Source organism: Ochotona curzoniae, unplaced genomic scaffold, assembly GCF_017591425.1.
Source record: "Ochotona curzoniae isolate NIBS_2020 unplaced genomic scaffold, NIBS_Ocur_1.0 scaffold_1037, whole genome shotgun sequence".
In the NCBI taxonomy this organism is placed as follows: domain Eukaryota; kingdom Metazoa; phylum Chordata; class Mammalia; order Lagomorpha; family Ochotonidae; genus Ochotona; species Ochotona curzoniae.
In genome coordinates, this window is record NW_024467083.1 from 21876460 (window position 1) to 21900528 (window position 24069).

General features: G+C 41.7%; 1 protein-coding gene across 11 annotated transcripts in view; it reads left to right on the forward strand.

The window, feature by feature from the left end:
• The window catches only part of HIPK1 (homeodomain interacting protein kinase 1), a 53355-nt gene that overhangs the window by 7357 nt on the left and 21929 nt on the right, over positions 1 to 24069 (forward strand). For all 11 annotated transcript variants that reach the window (XM_040999325.1, XM_040999328.1, XM_040999323.1 and 8 more), the window contains exons 2-6: positions 3756 to 4833; positions 14563 to 14686; positions 21053 to 21172; positions 21935 to 22021; positions 23728 to 23912. In XM_040999325.1, the coding sequence (XP_040855259.1) occupies positions 3758 to 4833; positions 14563 to 14686; positions 21053 to 21172; positions 21935 to 22021; positions 23728 to 23912 (1592 nt within the window). In that variant the 5' untranslated portion in view covers positions 3756 to 3757. The remainder of the gene's footprint in view (positions 1 to 3755; positions 4834 to 14562; positions 14687 to 21052; positions 21173 to 21934; positions 22022 to 23727; positions 23913 to 24069) is intronic.

A 24069-nucleotide genomic window follows, 5' to 3' on the forward strand; every position in this document is an offset into this window, starting at 1 on the left:
CTTTTCTTTCAATTGAATTAAGTTTTTAACATTTTTCAGAGAAGCATGTATTCATTTGTGTAGTAAAATATTCTGAAGAATATTCTACAATTTAGTGCTTTTTGTAGTGCCAAGAATGAAAATTTAAAATCTATTATGTTTTGGTTATTGGGTAAAAAGTTTGCAATGACAATCCTCTGTTAATGCAGAATTTTAATTTTTTTTCAGATGGGCATTTTTTAAAAAAGACTTATTTATTGCAAAGTCAGATATCCAGAGAGGAGGAGAGACAGAGAAAGAGAATCTGTCTGATGATTTCCTCCCTAAGCGACTGCAACTGCCAGAGCTGTGCCGATCTGGAGCCAGGAGCCAGGAACTGCCTCCTCGTCTCCCATGCAGGTGCAGGGTCCCAAGGCTTTGCGCCGTCCTCAACTGCTGTCCCAGGCCACAAGCAAGGAGCTGGGTGGGAAGTGGAGCTGCTGGGATTAGAACTGGCGCCCGTTTGAGATCCTGGCACATTCAAGACGAGGACTTTAGCTGCTGGGCCACTGCACCAGGCCCATAAATGTAATATTTTAGTTTTTAAAACATTTAGGGTCTGAATTTTACGTAGAATGTAAAGCTGTGGTCTGTGACATTGGAATTCCACAGGGATAAGAAAGGGAGCTTCCACTCACTGATGTGCTCCCCAAAATGCTGCAACAGACTGAAGCCAAGAACTTGGAATTCCATCCATATCTCACATGTGGGTAGCAGGTACCCTAGTACTCAGGGCGTCTTCTGTTGCTTTTCCATGTGTTAGCAGGACGCTGGAAAGAAACCGAGCAGCTGAAATCAAAACTGGAATTCTGAGTGGGATGCTGCTATCACAGGTGGCAAGTAGCAGCTTAATCCATGTGACCCAGAGAGCATAATTATGAATGTAATTTTTAAATCTTGAGATTACATTTCATGAGTTCTTTGCAGTATTACAGCTCCATGACACCTTATTCCTAAATAGTTCTTGCAAATTACACATTTTACATTTCATATTCTTTCAGTGAATAGTTTGGTATTTATGAATTTTGATAGAATTTTGTTAAAATTCTCAACAGATATGGAAAATAAATTTAGGAAATTTGCTTCCTTTTGTTCAACAGCTTGGTGAAAACAAAAGATTGATTCATGTATCAGAAAGGGTGAGTTGCAGAAACAGGGAAAGACAGATTTTGGATCCTTTGTCTTCAGATGGCCACAATGACTCGGGATGGGCCTGGCTGAAGCCAGGAGTTTTATTTAGGTGGATTCAGGGACCCAAGTACCCAAGTTCTTGGACCATCTTCTACTGATTCCCAGGCACATCAGTAGGGAGTTGGATTAAAAGTGGAGAAGCTGGGACTCTGGTCTGGCCCATACTGGACGCAGGCTTTGTAGATGGCTGCTTAACAAGCTACACCACAACAATGGCCCCAGTTTGTTATAGTTTTAAAACGACAGGAAGTATTTTTGCATGTATTTTTTTGCATATATTTTAGTATGTAAATTTGGTAAAAGAGCTACTTGGTTCACTCTCCCAAGTGACCACAATGGCCAGGGCTGAGCCAGGCTGAAACTAGGAGCTTCCTCTGGGTCTCCCCTGTGAGTGGTAGGGACCATAGCACTTGGCCCATCTTCTGCTTTTCTGGGTCATTACCAGGGAGCTGGATTGGAAGTGGAGCTGTGGACATAAACTGGAGCTGACAGGGTGCTGGTGTCAAAAATGCAGCTACAGTGCTGGTTCCCACACTTTTTTTTTTTATGTTTTGTAATGTCCTTTGTCACATTTCATTGCTTTTTAATTGTGTATGTTTGTCTTATGGCTAGTAAAACTACTATATGGACAGGAGTGGTGTTTTCTGTCAGTATCTCAAGAATCACATATAAGAAACAAGATATAAAAAAACAGAAAAGCATTTGGAAATACTGTAATTTTATTTGGATTGTTAGAGGGTTTTTGGTAGATAATGATATTTGTAGACAGGGATCAAGGCTTTTTCCACATGTGTTAGTTACTTCCAAATGTCTGAAAGGAAAGAGATTTATTTCAGCTTACAGTTTTGAAGGTTCACTGATCAAGACTGGGCTGTCAAGGGTGGTAGCAAGAGAGTCACGTGGTGAGCCAGGAAGCTTTCTTTTATCTTATCTCTGTGGGGCCTTTCCCACAGAGGGCCCTTCCCTAGCCACCTGTCCAGCCCTGAAGACCTTACCCTAAAAGTCCATGATTGGATCAAGCCCACTCCAATCCATCAAGCATCAACATTGATCTGCTGACTTATTGTAAGACTTTGGGATTTAAGCATCTGCATGCATTTGAGGAAACAAATCCTGTCAGATCATAACAGCAGTGCCTACTCCGTATTGCTGTGAAGATTTTAGTGAAGATGAGATAGCTCTGTCCTCAAGGAATTTCAAGTGTAGCAAGGATTGTGACATTAAATAAAGAATATCAAGTTACGGGGGACTTCATGGGTGCTATGGGAGTACTTGAGAGGGTAATTGATGGGAGTATATGTGTGTATGTACAACACAAGTGTTGGGGGAACAGTTTTTCAACACGTTCTGAGCTTTTGGAGGTAAGATGATTGAGGTTAATGTGGCTGGAATAGAGAATTCAGCCTGGAGAATATTGGATGCCAGCAAGCAGGTTTTTGGAGACTTTTTAATACAGGGTGAGGGTTTGGGGCTTTATCACTAAAGCAAAGAAAAATCGTGGGGAAGAGGAAAGAGATGGTTAAGGAGAGAGAACAGCTAATTGATTTGTGCAGTTTAAAAGCATGTGTTTTCAGTTTTGGACTGGGATGTGTTACCGGAAGGGATTGAGAAAAATAGCTGGTTTGAAATATGCTTAGGTGATAGGACTAACTAGATATAGATGTGGAGGAGTGAGTCAGGGTAATGAATGTGTGGCAGACACTGCCACTTCACACATATTAATGCTCAGAAAACTCATGTGAGATAGGTTGTTGTGTCACCAGTGCATACATGAGGAGTCTCGGGCTCGTTGCTTCCCTGATTTTTCACTTGAGCTGTTGGGTATTTAGTGACATCTCATAATTGACACAGAAACCCATAAATTTAAATTTGGAGATGCTAAATTTGTATTATCTAAGACATTCAGGTTGCAGTATTAAGTATGCATTTGAATGTAGGGTTTGGATTTCTAAAGAGAAAAGTGTGGATTAGACAGATTTTAGTGTCTTGAAGATGACTGACTAATCCTGGGGACTTGAGAGGGGGGATGCGTGGAAGAAGGGGTTAGGGATTCCTTTAGAACCCCGAGTCCTGAGGGTCAGATGATTGAGAATGGAGAATGTAAGTGTGAAGTAGCTTGGGTGCTACGTTACATGTTTGGATTTTATCCTGAAAAAAATTGTTTTTGTTTTGTTTGGGGCTTTATGGAGCTTGAGGTGGCTGTGGAATACTCGGGCAAAAAGCTGGACTGGTTTCCCTCCTTTTGCCTGTACTTTTCTAACTTTCTTGGATCTTCAGAAGATGCCCTCCATCTTTCTCAGCATCCTGGTTACTTTGTTTTGGTCAGTTTATGGAGGATGCTTTTAAAATTTGTTAGGCAGAGCTGAGCACTATTTCATGTAGGACTGACTAGAGTGGAAGGTTTCACTTTTCTGAATGTGGACTAGGATTGAATTAGCCTCTAATAGGAGGGGAACGTTACTACATGTTTCTTTTATCAACTACAACTTTTTGATGGGGTCGCTTACTTACCCTTGTGGTTTCATTCTTCCCTTCCTTGGTTGTAGGTATGGCATCACAGCTGCAGGTGTTTTCCCCCCCATCAGTGTCGTCGAGTGCCTTCTGCAGTGCGAAGAAACTGAAAATAGAGCCCTCTGGCTGGGATGTTTCAGGACAGAGCAGCAACGACAAATACTATACCCACAGCAAAACCCTCCCAGCCACACAAGGACAAGCCAACTCTTCTCAGCAGGTAGCAAATTTCAACATCCCTGCTTACGACCAGGGTCTCTTGCTTCCAGCCCCTGCAGTGGAGCACATTGTTGTAACAGCTGCTGATAGCTCAGCTAGTGCTGCTACATCAACCTTCCAGAGCAGCCAGACCCTGACTCACAGAAGCAACGTGACTTTGCTCGAACCCTATCAAAAATGTGGATTGAAAAGAAAAAGTGAGGAAGTTGATAGCAACGGTAGTGTGCAGATCATAGAAGAACATCCCCCTCTCATGCTGCAAAACAGGACTGTGGTGGGTGCTGCTGCCACGACCACCACGGTGACCACAAAAAGCAGCAGTTCAAGCGGAGAAGGGGATTACCAGCTGGTCCAGCATGAGATCCTTTGCTCTATGACCAACAGCTATGAAGTCTTGGAGTTCCTGGGCCGTGGAACCTTTGGACAGGTAGCAAAATGCTGGAAACGGAGCACAAAGGAAATTGTGGCGATTAAAATCTTGAAGAACCACCCCTCCTATGCCAGACAAGGGCAGATTGAAGTGAGCATTCTTTCCCGGTTAAGCAGTGAAAATGCTGACGAGTATAATTTTGTCCGTTCTTATGAGTGCTTTCAACACAAGAATCATACCTGCCTTGTTTTTGAGATGTTGGAGCAGAACTTGTATGATTTTCTTAAGCAGAACAAGTTTAGCCCACTGCCACTCAAGTATATCAGGCCAATCTTGCAGCAGGTGGCCACAGCCTTGATGAAACTCAAGAGCCTTGGTTTGATTCATGCTGACCTTAAACCTGAAAACATAATGCTGGTTGATCCAGTTCGCCAACCCTACCGAGTGAAGGTCATTGACTTTGGTTCTGCTAGTCATGTTTCCAAAGCTGTGTGCTCCACCTACTTACAGTCACGCTACTATAGGTAAGTGGTAAATTATGAAAACCGTATTGTACACACAGAGGTATTCTTGCATTTAACATGTTGCAAAGAGGTACATATAATGATAAATTTATTTATTTACAGATCCCAAGACAAAAGCAATGGTTGTTTTTACCTCATTTGTATAATGTTTGCTTTATGTAACCTTATCTTATTTCTGAAATTTTACTTAAAACCAGAAAAATTAACTCAATATGACTTGAAGGCTGATTGAATTCTATCTGATTTATTCTTTAATACTGTGTTTAAACATTCAGTTGTTATTATGTTTCATGATAACAGGGACTCCTCTCTTTCCCTCCCCTTTCTCCCTCTTCATTTTCTTCTCCCACCATTTTCCCTTATATTATTATGGTAGTACAGTCCTTTAGTAACAGTTACAGGTTTAACATTCTGCTATTTAAGTGTGTCATGGCACTGTAGTTATAGGCAAGGGTAGAAAATCTAGTATCATAGTGTCAGGGGATAGGAGGATTCCTTTTATGTGGGAGTAAAGATGTATACTATAGCACATCTTTATATCATTATATCCAGTTTTCCTATTTTAAAAATATATTTTAAAATTTCTGTTTTCCTTTTAATATCGTTTACATAGTTGAGAGGGATGCAGCCCATGTGAGCCTCTGATTAGGGTGGGGAGAGTTAGATATGGAGGAAAGTGGATAGGACAGGTGTTCCAGTTTTTTCTCCTGTCTTCTTGAGAGGAAGGGGAGGGAGCAGCCTGTACTTGCTACTACATTGGCACCTGAGGATAGGGGTGGTCATTTAATGATGCCTTAGAGACCTGGATTTGGATAGAGTGTTCTGATGGTGTTACTTGTGTGGTTTTGATAGTTCTGAGAAGTTGTTGGTTTTGTTGCATCAGGGTTGAGAAAATTTTTCCAAGGTTTGTTGATTGACAAAGTCCATCTTAGTGTGTCCACAGACCCAGAAACACGCTGTAGAGCTTGGCCAGGAGAATTGTCCAACCTGTTCTGCTTTCCACCCTCTGGTGAGGCAGTAGATGTCCTCTGCTGGCCTAGATAAGCTGGCTTTCATGTCCTCCATGTGTATCTGGACATGCTGTCCTCTGCACAGGCATCAGCAGCTGAGGGTACCCAGTCCCAATACATGCACTCCAAGGTTGTACTGTATATATTGTGATTTTCTCTCTGGCCATGGTTTGAGTCCAGCCATCTAGTTGTTGAATGCCCCAAGAAAGCTCACCTGGGGTGATCTCATACTTGACTCTTGGTGTGTGTTGACCAGTTCAGGGTCTGGATCATTATTCCACCTGCACCAGCCAGTGTACATACTGGTGTATGCAGCTGCCTAGTCAGTTCTGTCCCAGCCCCATGTCTCATATGAATTGATGGATGCTGCAGTCCAGCTTTACGTGGCCTGCTCCCTGCTATGACACTTGCGGGTGGGTATTATAGCCCCAGATTTTGTGTGTGCCTGTGGGCAGTGGATGATGCTATTTAGCACAGCCCAGGTCTCCCACATGGGCTGGTGCCTTGGCTGACTCAGACGTACCCTTAGGTTTCCCCTCCTGAAACACTTTGTCTCAGCTCCCTTGCCTACCTGCAACTATGGTGACCTGGTCTGCGAAAGCACTTGGGAGGCCTCCTGGAGTCTCCGGGACTAGAATACAGACCTCTTATCCTCCTGCTCCAGCCTGAGATCCCCTGCTGCTCTGTACACACAACCTCCTTTTAAGAAGATGTCAGGGTTGTTCTTGGGTCTCACCACAGATTTCTATGGTTTTTCTAATGTCTAAGGCTGTTAAGAATTTGTTATCTATAAATAATAAGTTATACTTAAAGTCTTCCTCAAACATTCTAAGAAGGTGGATAATTTCTCTGCACTCCTGACCGTAGTGGAACAAGAGGAATATTAAACAAATTTAGTTTTTAATTTCTTATAGAGGCAGTTTCACTAGGGGTTCCATCTTTTCCAGGGGCAGCGTTGTATTTAAGGGAGTTGCTGCACTTCCGAGGTTAGATGAGCCATAGGGAAACCCACAGCTTTGAGGATCCATCAGGAAATTCTAGGGACAAGAGCATAACCTTTCCCACAGATTATTAGTGTGTCAGAATATCAATCATTCAGTTGTTGATCAAATACATCATAGGGTTAGGGACAGTTGTGCTTGATGCGCCCAATCTCTTAAAATCCCCTGTGTCGCCTGGTGTTGGGAGGGGTCTGATCTCTTCCTTCTCCATTGTTTCCTTGATGGTGATGATCTTTCAGAATGAGGTCATTAAGCTGTCTTACTGGAGGGGCTTCCTCCAGTGGATGGGGTCCAGGTACCCACACAGGCTGTGACTCAGTTTCTGGGAAAACACAGGCAAACCCTCTTCCTGTAGTTAGCAAGTGCTCAGGACATCTCCACTTTTGGGTGGCTGGGTCCCTTCAACGAACTAAAGGCATCTGTTGGGCCTGCACGTAACGCACAGCAGGTGCTCACCAGAAGCCATGGCCCAATTTTGAATGTAGTTGTTTATTGCTGATTGGATGACAGTTAATTCTTTTTTTTTTTTTTTGGACAGTTAATTCTTTATCAAACCTGCTTTACAAATTTTTCTTCCTTTTTATGGGTTGCCTTTTCCCTGTAGTTTTTTTTTTTTTAAGAATTATTTTTTTGTTTGTTTGTTTGTTTCTTTGTTCTGTAAATCTGAAAGGCAGATTTACAGAGAGAGGCAGACCAAAAGATCCTCCATCCGCTGGTTCACTCCCCGGATGACTGCATTGGCCAGAGCTGAGCCAACCTGAAGCTAGGAGCCAGGAACTTCTTCCGTGTCTCCCATGTGGGTGCAGGGTCCCAAGGCTCTGGGCCCTCTTCCAGGCCACAGGCAGGGAGCTGGAAGGAAGTAGAGCAGCCAGAACAGGAATCGGTGCACATGTGGGATCCTGATGCATGCAACATGAAGAGTTTATCAACTAGGCTACTGTACTGGGCCCTCTTGTGGTAGTTTTGTTTTGTTTTGTTCTGTTTATTTGGAAAGGACAAAGAGAAAGAGAGAGAGGGAAGAGATTGAGATTTCCCGTTCTGGTCTTGCCCAGGCTCAAGCCAGGAGCCTGGAATTTTCTCTGAATCTCCCACATGGGTGCAGGAGCCCAAGTACTTGGGACATCTTCTACTGCTTTCCCAGGCACATTATCAGAGAGCTGCGTTAGAAGAAGAGCACCTGGGACATGAAGTGATGCCCATATGAGATTGCTGGTGTTGCAAGTAGAGGGTTAGTTTGCTACACTACAATGCAGGCAAATCAGGATGTGTGAGACCTACAACTATTTCTTTTTTTTTTTTTCGTTGGAAGTCCTTGATTTCCCCTGGATCTATGATTTTGTTGTTGTTGTTTTCTTTTTTTTTTTTTTAGGTTTATTTGTTTATTTTTATTGGAAGGTCAGATATACAGAGAGGAGGAGAGACAGAGAAAGATATTCCATCAAAAAGCATTACTGACTTTTTTTTTAAAGATTCATTTTGTTTTTATTGGAAAATTAGATACACAGACGGGAGAGGAAAGACAGAGAGGAAGATTTTCCATCCGATGATTTCACTCCCCAAGTGGCCGCAACGGCCGGTGCTGGACAATCCGAAGCCAGAAGCCATTTCTGGGTTTCCTACATAGGTGCAGGGTCCCAAAGCTTTGGGCCATCCTTGATTGCTTTCCCAGGCCACAAGCAGGAAGCTGATGGGAAGCAGGGCAGCCAGGATTAGAACCAGCACCAATTCTGGATCCCGGCGTATGCAAGGTGAGAAGTTTAACCACTACGCTGTTGTGCCGGGTCTTTCACTGGTTGTGCTGATATTCACATCCTTCCAGTCCTTATAATTTAATTTGCCACTTGAGCAATTTGGGTTTCTCTTATGAAAAGTAAGATTTTATTTTATTTGTTTGAAAGGCAGAGTTACAGAGAGATAGCGATGACAGATCCTCCATCCACTAGTTCACTCTCCTAATGGCTACAGTGGCCAGAGCTGGGCTGGTCTGGAGCCGGGAGCTGGGAGCTTCTGTGTCTCCCGTGTTGGTGCAGAAGCCTAAGGATTTGGGCTGTCTGCTGCTGCTTTCCCAGACGTGGTAGCAGAGAGCTGGGTTGGAAGTAGAGCAGCTGGGGCTTTATTCAAGGTCCGTAAGAGATGTTGGCGCTGCAGGTGGCAGCTTTTACCTGCTATGTCATTGCACTGCCCCAGGTTTTTTAAATTTTAAGAATTAGTATTGCACAAAGCTTTCTATAAACCGTTGCTGACTAATTTTAGGTGGAACTAATTTTACCCCTTAAAAATAGGACTCATTACTGTGTGTACTGAGGTTCAGTAGCTACAGCTTGACTGTGTTTAGAATTGAAATGAGTGCTTTATTATGTCACAGTAATACTTAAATGTAAGGCAAATGGAATAGCATTCTTTCTTTGTCTTTGGTTTTATTCACAGTGGTGGTCCTCTTAAGCTTCCTTTCCTATTGCTTTAATACTGTTTTAGGGTCCATTATTTTGTCACTTTTGTGTGTGTGTGTGTGTTTGTTATTTTTGTTATTTTTTTTTTAAAGATCTACTTATTTTTATTGGAAGGTCAGATATACAGAGAGGAGGAGAGACAGAGAGGAAGATCTTCCATTGATTGATTCACTCCCCAATTGCCCGCAACGGCCAGTGCTGGACAACCCAAAGCCAGGAGCCTGGAACCTCCTCTGTGCCTCACATTCGAGTACAGGGTCCCAAGGTGTTGGGCCGTCCTCGACTGCTTTCCCAGGCCACAAGCAGGGAGCTGGATGGGAAGCAGGGCCAGGGGGATTAGAACCAGTGCCCATATGGGATCCTGGCATGTGCAAAGTGAGGATTTTAGCTGCTAGGCTACCATGTGGGCCCCTTTGCCAGTCTCTTGTCTTTCAGAATACCTCTGTGGAGCCCTGTTTTGTCTAATGGGGCATTCCAAACTAGCTTTTTCTCTTTTTTAATTCGCTATAATGCTTTGTTTTGATTTCATGCCAGAATATGCCACCGTTCTGTCTCCACTGACAGTGGGTACAGCTATGTGATTCAGGCAGTAGAAATAATACTTTATTTTCCGGTTCACTGTGAATATAGACTGATTCCCAAGAAAGTTGATGCTTTGAGGCCTGAGTTTTGGTACAGAGGTCCATCATGCTTATAAGCTCAGTGCTTTCCCACTCAGAACAAACCAGCCAGTCTTATTTTCAAGGTGAGATTGGTTTGTCATTTATGGAAGGACTAAGTGTGGGGAAGTGAAGTGTGTTTTCAGTTGATCCTAGTCAAATGTTTTAATTTCCTCTGACATTCACAAGCTTATAGTTTTAATGCCATAGATATAGAAAGTTGTAGGTTATATAATAACTTCAATCTAATAAGTAGTAGCTTTGATGCTTTTGCAATAGGAGGAAAGAAGCAAGAATTTCATGAACGTGACTGGAGAATTTATGCTGTCCAGTGATCCTAACCTCAGATTGCTGTGGTTGCCAGGGAGTGTAGGTTTCTGACCCTTGGAGGAATTTTTGTTACATACAACGAGAGGGGGTGTTCAAGGAGTTCATGGAAAGTGCATATTATGAAAAAACTGTGGATTTCAAGATTTTTTTTGGTATCAGAAGTATCTTTTAATTTTTTTTTCACAAACTTTTTGAAGTTCCCTTTGCAAAGAGGTTGAAGTAGAGATATCAGAAAGGAGGGATTATAATTATTTCTCTACTTGACTTTAGTAATTAGGGCCTGTTTATCATTTGCTCCCTAAGAATGCGATGCATGTATCTTCCAAAAGGAAACCGTCCTGTCCATGCGCAGCTCATGCTGTTTTCCTCCTGAAGTGAAGGTTGCCAGTTTTTATTTTGCTTCTTTCTTTCTTCCTTCCCTGTGCTTCGGTGGATATATGTCTGTATGTGTGTATGTGTGTGTGTTTCTGTCTGGTTGTTAGGCTATCAGAGCTAGGAGAGTTAATTAATTTAGGCTTCCTATTATACAAATGAAATGGAAGCAGAATTTCAGGGAATATATATTGAGAATTTCATAGAGTATATATTGAGAGATTGAAAAATAATGGAAGCCGGGGAAAGATTAAACAAAAATACTTTCAAGAATTATAATTGAATTTAGAGTTGAAATGTTCAGTTCAATGTTAGTGCCTTACTCAGTGAAGAGAAAAATAACTTCTTGCTTGTTTAGTTCAGCTAAGGCTGACAGTTCTTTCTTCTTCCTTTTCTCCCTCCCTCCTTCCCTCCCTCCCTTCCTTCCTTCCTTTTATTCATTATTGTACTTGAAACTCAAGAGTTATAGACAGTGAGGGAGACAGAGAGAGAGAGAGAGAGAGAGAGAGAGAGAGAGAGAGAGAGAGATCTTTCACCTGCTGATTTAGTCCCCAAATAGCCTCGAGGGCCACAGCTGAGCTAGTCTGGAGCTAGGAGTCAAGAGCTTCTTCTGGTCTCCCACATGGGCTTAGGATCCCAAGGCTTTGGGCCATCTTCCACTACTTTCCCAGCCAAAAGCACGGAGATGGATAGTGGAGCACTGGGACAAAATGCGCCCATATGAGATCCTGATATCTGTCTGCAGGGGGAAGAATAACAAATTAGCAATTCTTGTCTCTTAATAGAATATATGCAGGAGAATTGTCATTTTGAGTAAACTTTGCTAGAAATCTTGGCATGTCCTGTCAGGACAGAAACAGGGTCAGACTAAATTAAAAAAAAAAAGAAATTTCAGCCAGTCTTTCATTTTGCAATTTGCTTTTAACTGGGGCTTGAGGGCTGGAATTAGTGTTCTCTTTAATTTCTCTGAAACCTTTTTAGAAGACTATTAGAAGCCAGAGCTGTGTATAGTAGGTAAAGCTGCTGTCTGCAGTGCTGGCATCCTTAATGAGTGCCAGTTTGGGTCACAGCTGTTCCACTTTCAACCAAGCTTCCTGCTGGAGGATGGCCCAACTGTTAGGGCACTTGGACCAACCCACATAGGAGACCTGGATGAAGCTCCTGACTTCTAGCTTCAACCAGACACAGCCCTGGGCAATGTGGTCATTTGGGCAGTGAAACACTGGACTGAAGATAGATCTCTCTCTGTCTTTCTCTCTCTGCCTTTGCCACTTCTCTGTATCTCTGCGTTTCAGAATAAATATATCCTTAAAAAGAAAGAGTGCTATATTATTGTTACCTTTTTTTAATATAAAAGTAGTTATTGGGGTGTCCTGGACATTCTCTGAGACCAACCTTTTGGGCTTCAAAATATCTTCCTGGTATGATAGAAATGGCAAAATCTGTTGCTCTCTAATTGATGCTTTAGAATGTTGTAAACCCAGCTTTTATTTTGGCACAAAGCCATTTGTACTTCCTCTGCCAGCTATTTTTGGCATTGTTATGAACTTAGAAATTAATGATTCTGCTCACTGAGAGTAGAAAATTTTTGTTCTTTTTCAATTATAGAAAAACCTTTATATTATTTCAGTACTCTTAGCTGCATTAATAGTCCTATGAAAATTGTGCCATCTTAAAAACATGTCATAATTGTTGAAATTTCTCTGCACTCTGAAATTCTGTCAGTAATATGTGGCTTCCACGGCCAGCAAAATAATCACTTTTTTAAAAAGTTGTTTATTTGAAAGGTAATGAGGGAGAGAGACAGAGAATTCCTTCATCTGCATCTGCTGGTTCACTACCCAAAGGGCAGCAACAGTGGGATTGGGCCAGGCCAAGGGAAGGAGTTAGGAGCTCCATCCTGATCCGCCATGCGAGTGACAGGGTTCCAAGTGGTTGTGCCAGCTTCCTCTGCTTTCCCAGGTGCATTGACAGAAAGCTAAGGTGGAATGATGCAGCTGGCAATCATATTGGCACTCCACTGTGGGATGCTGGTGTCACAAATGGTTGCTTAACCTGCTGCATCATGATGTTGGGTCTGGAATACTACCTTTTTCTCTTTCTTTTTTTCTTTTGTTTCTTTCTTAAGATTTACTTACTTTATCTGAAAGGAAGATTTACTGAGAGAAGGAAAGACAGAGAGGGAAAGATCTTCTATATGCTGGTTCACTCCCCAACTGGCTGCAAAGGCCAGAGCTGCGCCGATCCAAAGCCAGCAGCCAGAAGCCTCTTGCCACAGAGGTGCAGGGTTCCCAGGCTTTGAGCCATTCTCCACTGCTTTCCTGGGTCATAAGCAGGGAGCTGAATGGCAAGTGGAGCTACCGGAACAGGAACTGCTACCTGTATGGGATGCTGGCAGTTGAAGGTGAAGGTGGAAATTAGCCTATTGAGTCATGGTGTTGGTCCATAGAATACCACTTGTAAAGTCTTTTAACAGACCCACAATTCACATCAAACTGCAAAAACTGGTGATGCTGGTGGTTCCACCTACAACTGTCAAATAGTCAAAGACCAGAAAAGCTGTTGGAACCTCTAGCACCCTCCAACTGTTTTGTTTTATTTGACTTGGTAAGCAGGGAGAGGGTGAGGCAGACAACAGAGAGCTCCTGTTTCCTGTTTGGTTCTCCAGATGCTCAAGATGTCCCCTCACTGGGGCTGTAGTTGTTACTGGACACTTGGTGCCGGTCTCCAAAAGGGGTGGCAGCATCAAATTACCTGCCATCACCACCACCTCCCAGGGTATGTAGATTAACAGAGAGCTGAAGGGTGGTATCCAACTCAAACATTTGGGATATGCACATTTTAAGCAGAGTCTTAGTAGCCAGATGCCTGCCATTATCATCATTTTTTCAGGCCTGCTAATCATATATAATTACTTGGGGAGGATGTTCCTGCTTAAAGAAATACCTGTACCCTCTCTGCTCAGACCCAGCCCTCTGCTAATCACATAAAACAGGAGAACAGGAGCAGCATACCAATCACTTGAATCTAGGCATCAATGGGACGAAAACATGGCCAGTTAGATAGTTCTACATGAAGAGCTTTTTAAGTTCCTTTACATGAGGAGTCTGGAGTGTCCTTTGAAGATGCAGATGCCATGGTATCTTGATATGTAAGGGAAAGAAAAAAAAAAGGATGTTGGCCCTGGCTCAATAGCTTAGCAGCTAAAGTCCTCACCTTGCATGTTGCGAGAAGCCATATTGGCACCGGTGCTAATCTCAGCAGCTCCTCTTCCCATCCAGCTCCCTGCTTGTGGCCTGGGAAAGCAGTCAAGGACGGCCCAAAGCCTTGGGACCCTGCACCCGCGTGGGAGACCCAGAAGAAGCTCCTGGTTTTGGATCAGCGCAGCATCGGCCGTTGTGGTCACTTGGGGAGTGAATCAGTGGACAGAAGATCTTCTCCCTCTGTCTCTTCTCCTCTCTGTATATCTGCCTTTCCAATAAAAGTAAATAAATCTTAGAAAAATAAAAGGATGTTTTTTGGAATAGATGATAAGATGTTTGAGAGCTCAGATCCTGATCCAGATTGCCTGGGAGCCATTGTTTGATAGTTGTGTAACATGGCAAATTGTTTAATCTCTTAGTGCTTAGATTCTTTATCTGTAAAATGGGATAATACTTAAAGGGGTGGCATTGGTTTTATGATGCAATATTATGTCTTTAGCCAACTGTATGTGACTACTGAGTGTTTTGTTGCAGAAATATGCTGTCTTTGAAATACATAGTTTGTTCTTTTTCTCTAGCTCCAATAGTTCCAGATGATGAATTGTTTTTAGGTTTGTTAAATAAGTGTACATTTAGCTAATATTGAAATAGGACTTAATTAACATTAATTTCCACAAGATCTTTTTAATCACTTTTTTTTCTAGAGCCCCTGAAATTATTCTTGGGTTGCCTTTTTGTGAAGCTATTGACATGTGGTCACTGGGCTGTGTGATAGCTGAGCTGTTCCTGGGATGGCCACTGTATCCTGGTGCTTCAGAATATGATCAGGTAAGGGTGACTGACTGGAAATCTCAAAGCGCATAGTCACAGTGAGGTAGCTGCTATGGCAAGGGAAGTAGCAGTGGAACAGTCCTCCAATCACTGCTATAAACTTGTACAAGAATGTAGAATTGCCTGTGCCTGTTTCATAATCTAAAGTTACTCATATTCGTATAAAGCATGACAAAGATTTTATTTTATATTAAAGAGTGTTATATTTTTATATCTGTATTGCTTTGTTGTATTCATATGCATGTTGAAACATGAAAAAACAAAGATGTGGACCTAGAATTTGAAAAGTGAACTTTGGATCACTCAGAAGTATTATATTCTTTTCTGTATGACATACAGTGAAAAAATTACTCTCTTGAACCTGAAACACATTAGGTTCTGGAAATTTATATATATATATATATATATATGACTTTAAAATAGTACTTATTAAGGAAGGCACTGAGTTACACAGTACTGTAATAAACCTGTAAGCTATGCCACAATTTCCTAAGGAATTGGGGCACTGAGGGAAAAGAATTTGCCACTGAAGTAAATTATACATTTTAAATTTCTTGTTCTTTAAAAAAAATGAACCCTGCGTACTGTAAGTTCTTTGAGGTTGGAGACTCTTATGCCGCCATGTACTCTCAGCTCTTGATGCTGGCACACAGGAGTGGGCCGAGTTTGTCTGCTTGTCTCTCTGCCTACCTTCTTTCTTACCTTTCTGGAGAATTAAATGATTATCTGAAATTGTTTTTTTAAAAAAAAGCAAAACAGTGTTCTACCTATTAATCTAAAAAAAAATTGTTCCTTTAATCTGTTTGAATGGATGTAGAATTCACCAACTCGCAAAAATTTAGTGTTTTGATTATAGTATAAAAAATGAGTTGCCCGTGTAATAAATAACTAGTAACTTGGTGCTGTTGTGCTGGATTTTGATATCCCCAGAAAATCATTGAGTCTGAAGTCAGTGCTAAGGCATAAAGGTGGTTTGTTCAGGTTAGCCTAGGTCTCCCAGCCACCTCCCCCAGCCCTGCAGGGCTGGAGAGGGAGGGGCTGCTACAGCCAAGGCTGCTGCAGGATCAGCAGGGAGGGCGAAAGAGGAGAGAGAGCCCCCTGGTTGAACAGCCCAGGGGTTCTGATACATTTCAGGCTATTAATTATACAGTCATGATTTAGTAGGCTTCTATTGGTGGGTTCGAAGCAAGCAACTTTCAATAAGTACAAATTGATGGGCTGTAGAACAGTGAATCTTATCAAGTACCAGGTACCTCCTTCCTGAGGAGTGGTCTGCCTAGTGACCTGCCAGGTGTCCTGTCGGGTGTCATGTAGACTACGAGGCCTGGAGTTCACACAGCCCCCAGCCAAGCCATTAAGACAGAATCACAAAAGCAGAAGACATCTAGGTTCTTCAGTGCTTTGCAATTTTTAAAAATGTACATTTAAAAAACTTATTTGAGAGGCAGAGGGAAGGGGCGGCCAAGGGGAGGGCGGGGGCAGGGAGCAAGGAGTCTGCTTGAGGTTTCTGCCCCACATGCCTGTCTGCTAATTTACTCATTTTCTCCCATTGCTATTGTGCTATTTTTCAGGCTGTCTTTATCACTTACCAGGGCTACTAAACCGTGACTGTTTCTCTACTCTAGTATTTCTCCAATTTTTTTTTAATCCAAAGTGATATTTTTTCAAAGCATAAATTTGGACATGCCACCCTGTTGGGCCTCAGTGATTTCCCATTGCTTTTGAAATATATGGGCTGTCTTTATTATGGCCCCTGAGCTCCCTGACATGAGACTCCACGTGCATCAGGGGCCTTCCTTTCTTCCTGTTTGGATTGGTCTTAGGCCATTACTTCCTGTCCGTGCTGTTGCCTCCTTGGCATTGTTGCAGCACTGAATAAGGATTTGTGCGCATGCTGTTCTGTCAGCTCAAGTGCCACTTCCCAAAGGAGCCTCTTCTCTCCAGTGCCCAGTCTAGGTCAGGTTCCTTTGTTCTGTATTTTTATAGAAGCCTAATTATTTTCCTCAGAATGCTGACACAGTTTGAATTATACATTCAGTATCAGTTTTCCTCAGTAAACTGAAAACTATGAGAGCAAGAACTGTGTCTACTCAAAAAAGTCATCATTGCTTGCCCTGGTGAATACACAATGAGAGAATATGTTCTCCATATTGTTGTGTTCCACATACAACCTTGTGGATATAAAGGAGAGGATATGTTTTGTATTTTGTCAAATCTGAGACACTGCTGGTTTAAAGACACAGTGTTTTTTTGTACCTCAAAGAAAGAATGCTGGTAATGAAACCGTGTCAGTTCTAAGTCATATCCTGATTCCAAAGATGCTAGTGGAAAAAATATGTTTGCTAGAATCAACAAAATCTTTTTTTTTTTTTTATAAAAATAACTATTTTTGTGATCTGCTTTTATGTTTAATATATTGTAAAGTATCTTTAGATGGCAGTTCATGTACTTTTATTTTAAAATGTCTGCACAGTATTTCATTATATAATTTTATCCAGGATTTTAAAAACTAATAAGTTTTATATGTGAAAGAAAATCACATAGGACGTGATGATTTTTTTTTTTACATTAATTAACTTACTTATTATTTTCCAGTGCTGTGTTTTGATTTCCAGGGGTTTGGAGTAACACCTTGCTGTTGTCTAGAATGATCTGTGATGGTGGACCAGATTTGGCCAATAGATTGTAGTGTACTGACCTGCTTTATCTTCATAACAATTCCTGAAGATTCTAAAGAGCTTTGTTGATGTGGCTTAGATCAGTTAATATGTGTTGTGTTAGAAATTAAAGCTGAGAATGTTTGGACTGTGGGAAATCAGAAGTAGGATTTATTTCCTTCTGCATGAATTTTTTTTATTATTTTTAAGATATGTGGTAGGGAGATTATAAAAAAATTGCTTTTTGTATTGCCATCAAGGGTGGGAAGAGAAGCAAACCACTGGTTTTATCATTTTCTGTGTTGGGAGAATTGTAGAAATGTGAACAATGGAAAATGAAGCAGGGATTTAAGCAGTAACATCACACGGCACTTCTGGGAATCCCTGCTAATCACTCAAAAGGACAAGTAACTCCTGATTATTATGATAATGAAAATAGTTTTTATTTTCTAGACCCACCTATGAAAGTTTTGGGAACTCCAGGTATTCAGACCACTGTTTGAGGAAATCTTGGCCTAGGTCGTGGTAGATTCAGTGTTAAATGAAGTATGGTGCCTATCCTCTATGAATAGGAGGATGGAATTGCTAAATTAAGTGCTAGGTTTTATGGTATAAGATAAGCTCTGTGACTAAGAGTGCGGCAGCCGAGAGCTAGATGCTCCAAGAAGAAAGAGGGTTGAGGAAAAATTTCCCTAATGTTTCTCATTGAATGTGTTAAAAAAAAATGTTGATAAACCACGCAAGGGGTTGTTAGAAAATGTTCTGACTAGTTTGTTCTGAAGTTTGCAAGTCTATAAAATTTAAAAAGATTATACGCAAAAGTTTCAAAAACTGAATTTCCTTGAAATTACAGATATAGTAACAAAGAAATAATTTGGTAATTGGCTATTGGTAGGCTAACATGTTTAGAGGATAGTTAAAAATGTTCACAGCATGATAGCCTAGTTGCTAAAGTCCTTGCCCTGCATCCGCCAGGATCCCATATTGGTGCTGGTTCCTATCCTGGCTGCTTCACTTCCCATCCCAGCTCCCTGCTTGTGGCCTGGGAAAGCAATAGAAGATAACCCAAAGCTTTGGGAGTATACATCTGCATGGGAGACTGGGAAGAAGCTCCTGGCTCCTGGCTCAGCTCCAGTTGTTCAGCCAGTTGGGCAGTGAACAGGTGGATGGAAGATCTTTCTCTGTGAATTTGCCTTTCCAATGAATTAAGCAAATAAATAAAACCTTAAAAAAAAACCAACAAAGGTCACAGTGGCTGGTGTAGCAGAATAGGTAAAACCAACAACCGCAAAGTCTGTCTCATAGAGATGGTGGTTTGACTCCTGGCTACTTAACTTCTCGTCAAGCTTCCTGTTATGGCCTGGGAAAGGCAGTGGAAGATGGTGTAATTGAGCCTCTAGAGACTCAGAAGAATCTCCTGGCTGTGGCCTGATCCAGCCCCAGCGTGTGTAGCCTTCTGAGGAGTGAAACTGGTGGGAGATCTCTCTCCCTCTCTGTAACTATGTATTGTTCATTCTCTCTCTCTCTCTCTCTCTCTCTCTATTTTTCTGTCTGCTTCTCTCTCTACTTCTCTCTCTGGTTCTCTATCTTCTTTCCATCTCTCCCTCTTTTACTTCTTCTCTCCATTCTCTTTGCCTTTTTTTTTTTTTAAGATTTATTTATCTTTATTGGAAAGTCAGATATATAGAGGGGAGGAGAGACAGAGAGGGGAAGATCTTCTGTCCACTGATTCACTCCCCAAACGACTGCAACAACCAGAGCTGCGCTGATCCAAAGCCAGGAGCTCAGAGCCTTTTCCAGGTCTCCCACACGGGTATAAGATTCCAAGGCTTTGGGCCATCCTTGACTGCTTTCCCAGGCCACAAGCAGGGAGCTGAATGGGAAGCAGGGCCTCCGGGATTTGAATCAGTGCCCGTATGGGATCCTGATGTGTTCAAGGTGAGGATTTTAGCTGCTAGGCTACCGTGCTGGGCCCTCTCTTTGCTTTTTAAAAAATGTGTTTTAGCTTTATTTATTATTATTATTTTTAAATACATTTAAAAAATTATATTTTGGCAATCTTTACATTGTTGATTAGGATAAAAAGTTACGATGGCTAAAAGAATATTGAGGAGAAGCCCCACCCAGTCTCCCATCCACCCCAGGTCCCTGATGTAGGGCATGTTCTGAGATCTTTGCTCAAGTGGTCCCGGTAATTCGCCAGTTATGCATTGCTACCAGTCTCGCCACTCCAGGCACGATGAGACTGTTGAATAATCTGCTGATTGACATAGTCCATCATGGAGTCTCCCTTTGTCCGGTATTTCGTGGCCAACATATAGCTGTAGTAGTTGACTGATCTGTTCTATCTTCTGTTTTTTCTTGGTTAAGGTTCTAAGTCTGCCATTTCGGTTGAGGGGATCCCCAGAAAACTTTGAGGTGTTCCCAGACCAGAGTCCTATATATACTAGCAAATACAGGATCTGGCATAGTCTGTCTCCCCGTTCAGCTGGTGGTTACAATTGCTGGGTTGGTTCAGTCTTGAGCCTTGACTTCCACTGGAATCAGTGGGTGCTGCAGTCCATCCTGGCCCCACTCATCACATCAATCTGTGGGAGCTGCAGCCTAGTGAGAGCGACCCCCAGTAACCTCTACCTGGCCCGCCCCTGCCCTGATTTGCCAGCATGTGTAGCAGCCTAGTTCAGTCTGCCCCATATCCCACTGGGCTCTCGTAAATGTTGAGGGGTATTGGAGCTTGGTTCCATCCAACCAGCTCAACTGTCCAGCCCTCATGGATGTTGCTGAGTGCCTGTCTAGCCATCCCAGCCCCTGTCCTAGCTATTATTGTGCCCTCCCATTGGAGTGTTAACCCAAGAAGCGGGGAGCTCACTGTTTCCCTCCCAGGTCACTCTCTCTCTTGGTTGTGCTCTCTCCAGATGGCCCTGTGGTTGGACTTAACAGTAATGGCCCCAGTGCCAGCTTCTGCTACGGCTAAGCCCTGACAGCTCTCAGCCCCTCCAGTTTTGTCAACACTAGTAGGAATAGTCTGCCCGTCCTGGCTCTTCCCTGATCTGGTTCATATGAGGCACACAGGTGCTGCAGCCCTGCCTAGTCTGGTCCCAGCTCATGCTCTCCAGTGGGAGTGGCTATCTAGCATCTCTTTGCTTTTTAAAGGAATTTATTTATTCGAAAGAATTATAGAGATAGATCTTCCTTTCACTGGCTCACTCTCCAAATGGTTGCTTTGACTGTGCCTGGGCCAAGCTGAAGTTAGGAGTCAGGAGCTTATTCTGGACTTCTCATGTGAGTACAGGGCCCAAGCTCTCGGACCATCTTCCTCTGCCTTCCCAGACACGTTAGCAGGGAGTGGGATCAGAAGTGGAGCAGTCAGGGCTTAAACTGGTGCTGATAGGGGATGCTGGTGTTATAGGTGGAGGCTTTACAGTATGCCACAGTTTCAACGCTTAGTGACTTTCACATAAATAAATGTAATATCTCAAAAAAGTTCAAGGAAACTATAACTAAAATATAATGCACATTTTCCATGAACTTTCTGTTGTTTCCTTGTTTGTATTTATAGATAAATTTCACTTTATTGATTAAAGAGTTTATTTATGTATTTATTTTGCTGTATTTTTTTTTTTTTTTGGCTGCAGTTAGATGTAAAACATAGTGTTTAATAATCTTTTTAACTCCAAATTGATGTTTGATGGTTTTGATGTTTCAGATTCGTTATATTTCACAAACGCAAGGCCTACCGGCTGAATATCTTCTCAGTGCTGGAACAAAAACAACCAGGTTCTTCAACAGAGACCCTAACCTGGGCTACCCACTGTGGAGGCTTAAGGTCTGTCTTCCTTGTTGTTTTGCCATCTGCCATGCTTCCCACTCCCAAATTTGAATTCAAAATTTAGTTATTAAATCTTTGAGGTGGAGCAGTGGAAATAATAGAGGGATATAAGTTTTTTGAAGGGAAGACTTTGGTGAATTTTTTATTCACATTTGGCATTATCTTCAGTTTAAAACAAATTACCAAGTGCCACTTCAGTGGCTGAGGGTGTTTGGGCTGTTTTATATAATGGTGAGTAGTGTTCACTCTTCAGTGATCCAAACACCTAGAGAAGTTTAGTAATGACTTAAAAAAGAAAATTCTCAGTAAACAAGACAAAGCGATGTAACATTCTGACTTCCCACATTCAGGCATTCTGTATGTTCTTAAAACAAATATTTGTTGTTTTGTGTCTGAGCCTTTTCTTTCGATGTGAAAAGTTACTGAGTAGTCTGGTTAACCTGCTGACTACCTCAGCCTCTTGAACAGTTAGCATTTGAGGTATAGTTTCTTTGCAGAATAGCTCTAAGAGAAAAATGCTATTGTCTCTTTTTACTTGATGTTGTTCAGGAACTGTACATCATCACTTGTGTGTGTATTCTGTCACGGTAGAAAGGGAGGCCAGATGTCAGGGGATATCTATCCACTGGAAGATTGCTGTGTTGTAAATCATTTTCAGGCTTGCCATCTCTTTTTGGCAAGGTGGTAACACTTGTACACGTTGGCTTCAAAATAAAATTTGTAAAATACAGATGGAATTAAAAAATTATTGTTTTTTAGACACCTGAGGAACATGAGTTGGAGACTGGAATAAAATCAAAAGAAGCTCGGAAATATATTTTCAACTGTTTAGATGACATGGCTCAGGTAAGCATGCAAAGTTTCACAAAGTCAGACATCTATTCACTTTAAGTAGAGACGAATTTCTACTGCATATGCAAAAGAAAGATGTTATCTTTCAAGTATGTATTCTTATTTTTCATAGAAAAAATATACATTGATACTCTGCCTTATGCTTCTATCTGAATCCTAACAAGGATACTTTTAGAATTACCAGTTAATAAGCACCTTTAGTTTAAAAATCTGAGACTCCAAAATCTTAAACATTTCAAATAGAGGTAGTCAGCATGTATATTTCTCTTCTGCGTTTGCCTAACTGATCTTACATACCCATGTTTTTAGATATTATTTTCTAAGATTCCTTGTTTGATTTTTTTCTACTAAAAATGAAGGAACTAACATTTGAATGCTTATTATGTTTTCAACTCTGCTTAAACCTTTGTTATTTAATCTTTTAAATAATAGAAATGTTTATACTTAAGTAATCACAAATGCTTTTTCTTGCACAAAATTTGTTTATTATTTATTTATTTAAAATATTTTTATTTGTTTATTTGAAAAGCAGAGTTACAGACTCTTAATGCTCACTCCGTAATTGCTGCAATAGCCCAGGTTGCTCCAGGACATAGCCGGAGCCGGAAACTTCATTTGGGTCTGCCCTTGGATGCCAGAGGCTCAGTGTCTTGGACCATTTCCCACTGCTTTCTCAGGCACATGAATGGAGAAGTGGATTGAAAGTGGAGCAGCAAGCACTCAAACTGTCACCTGCACATACATGGTGGCTTAATCCACTGTGTTCTATAATGATAACTCTAAGGTTACTCAAAAAAATGTTTTTAAGGTTTATTTATTTGCTTGAAAAGCAAAATTATGGTGAGGTCCGGTAGCTTAATGCCTAAGTCCTTGCCTTGCATGCCTGGGATCCCATACGGATGGCTGTTCTAATTCCAGCAGCCCCATTTCCCATCCAGCTCCCCTGCTTGTGGGCTGGGAAAGCAGTCGAGGATGGCCCAAAGTTTTGGGTCCCTGCACCTGCGTGGGAGACCTGGAAAGAAGCTCCTGGCTTTGGATTAGCGCAGCACCAGTCGTTGTGGTCACTTGGGGAGTGAATCAGTGGATGGTAGATCTTCTTTCCCTGTCTCTTCTACTCTGTGTATCTGCCTTTCCAATAAAAATAAATAAATCTTAAAAAAAAAAAATTTATGGAGAGACATCTTCCTTCTGCTGATTCCTTCTCCAAATGGCTTCAGTAACCAGGGCTGGCCAGATCAGAACCACAATGCAGGAGTTTCTTCCAGGTCTCTCATGTGGTGCCGGGGTCCAAGGATCTGGGTTTCCTCTTCTGCTTTTCCAGGCTAGCAGGGAGCTGGATTGGAAGTAGAGCCTCCTAGACTCAAACTGGTAATGCTGGCAACTCACAGTCCTTAGGTTGTGACCTTGCCCACCATGGCACATTGCTGGCCCCTTGTTCTAAATTTTTAATGACAAAAATTTATTCAGTTTTATTCTACCACTAAATTTAGACAAGGATTGAAATTATGTAGTTTAAGAAGAGTTTGCTCCTGTGAAAGTGATCATGCTACACTAAAGAATTTCCCTAGGTTTTTCTTTTTGAGAAAAGAGAGACTTCTTTGTTGCCATTAAATATTTCCAAAATGAGAAAAGGAAGTAGATTCAATGCTAAATATGCTGCTTTGGTGAAAAAGTATATTATTTGTAAATTTTCCTTAAAGGTGAATATGTCTACAGACTTAGAGGGAACAGACATGTTGGCAGAGAAGGCAGATCGAAGAGAATACATTGATCTTTTGAAAAAAATGTTAACAATTGATGCAGATAAGAGAATTACTCCTCTGAAAACTCTTAACCATCAGTTTGTAACAATGACCCATCTTCTGGATTTTCCGCATAGCAATCAGTGAGTATGACAGGGTCTGGGACGTTTTGCTGTGGTGTGATTCTTGGTTGCCTTACAGCTTTTTAAATGGAAGTGGCAGCTAAGCAGCAACTTTAGTATTTGTGTATGTGGCTCTCTAATGCTTTTCTTTCTTATTGAAAACGCATGAGATTGAAAG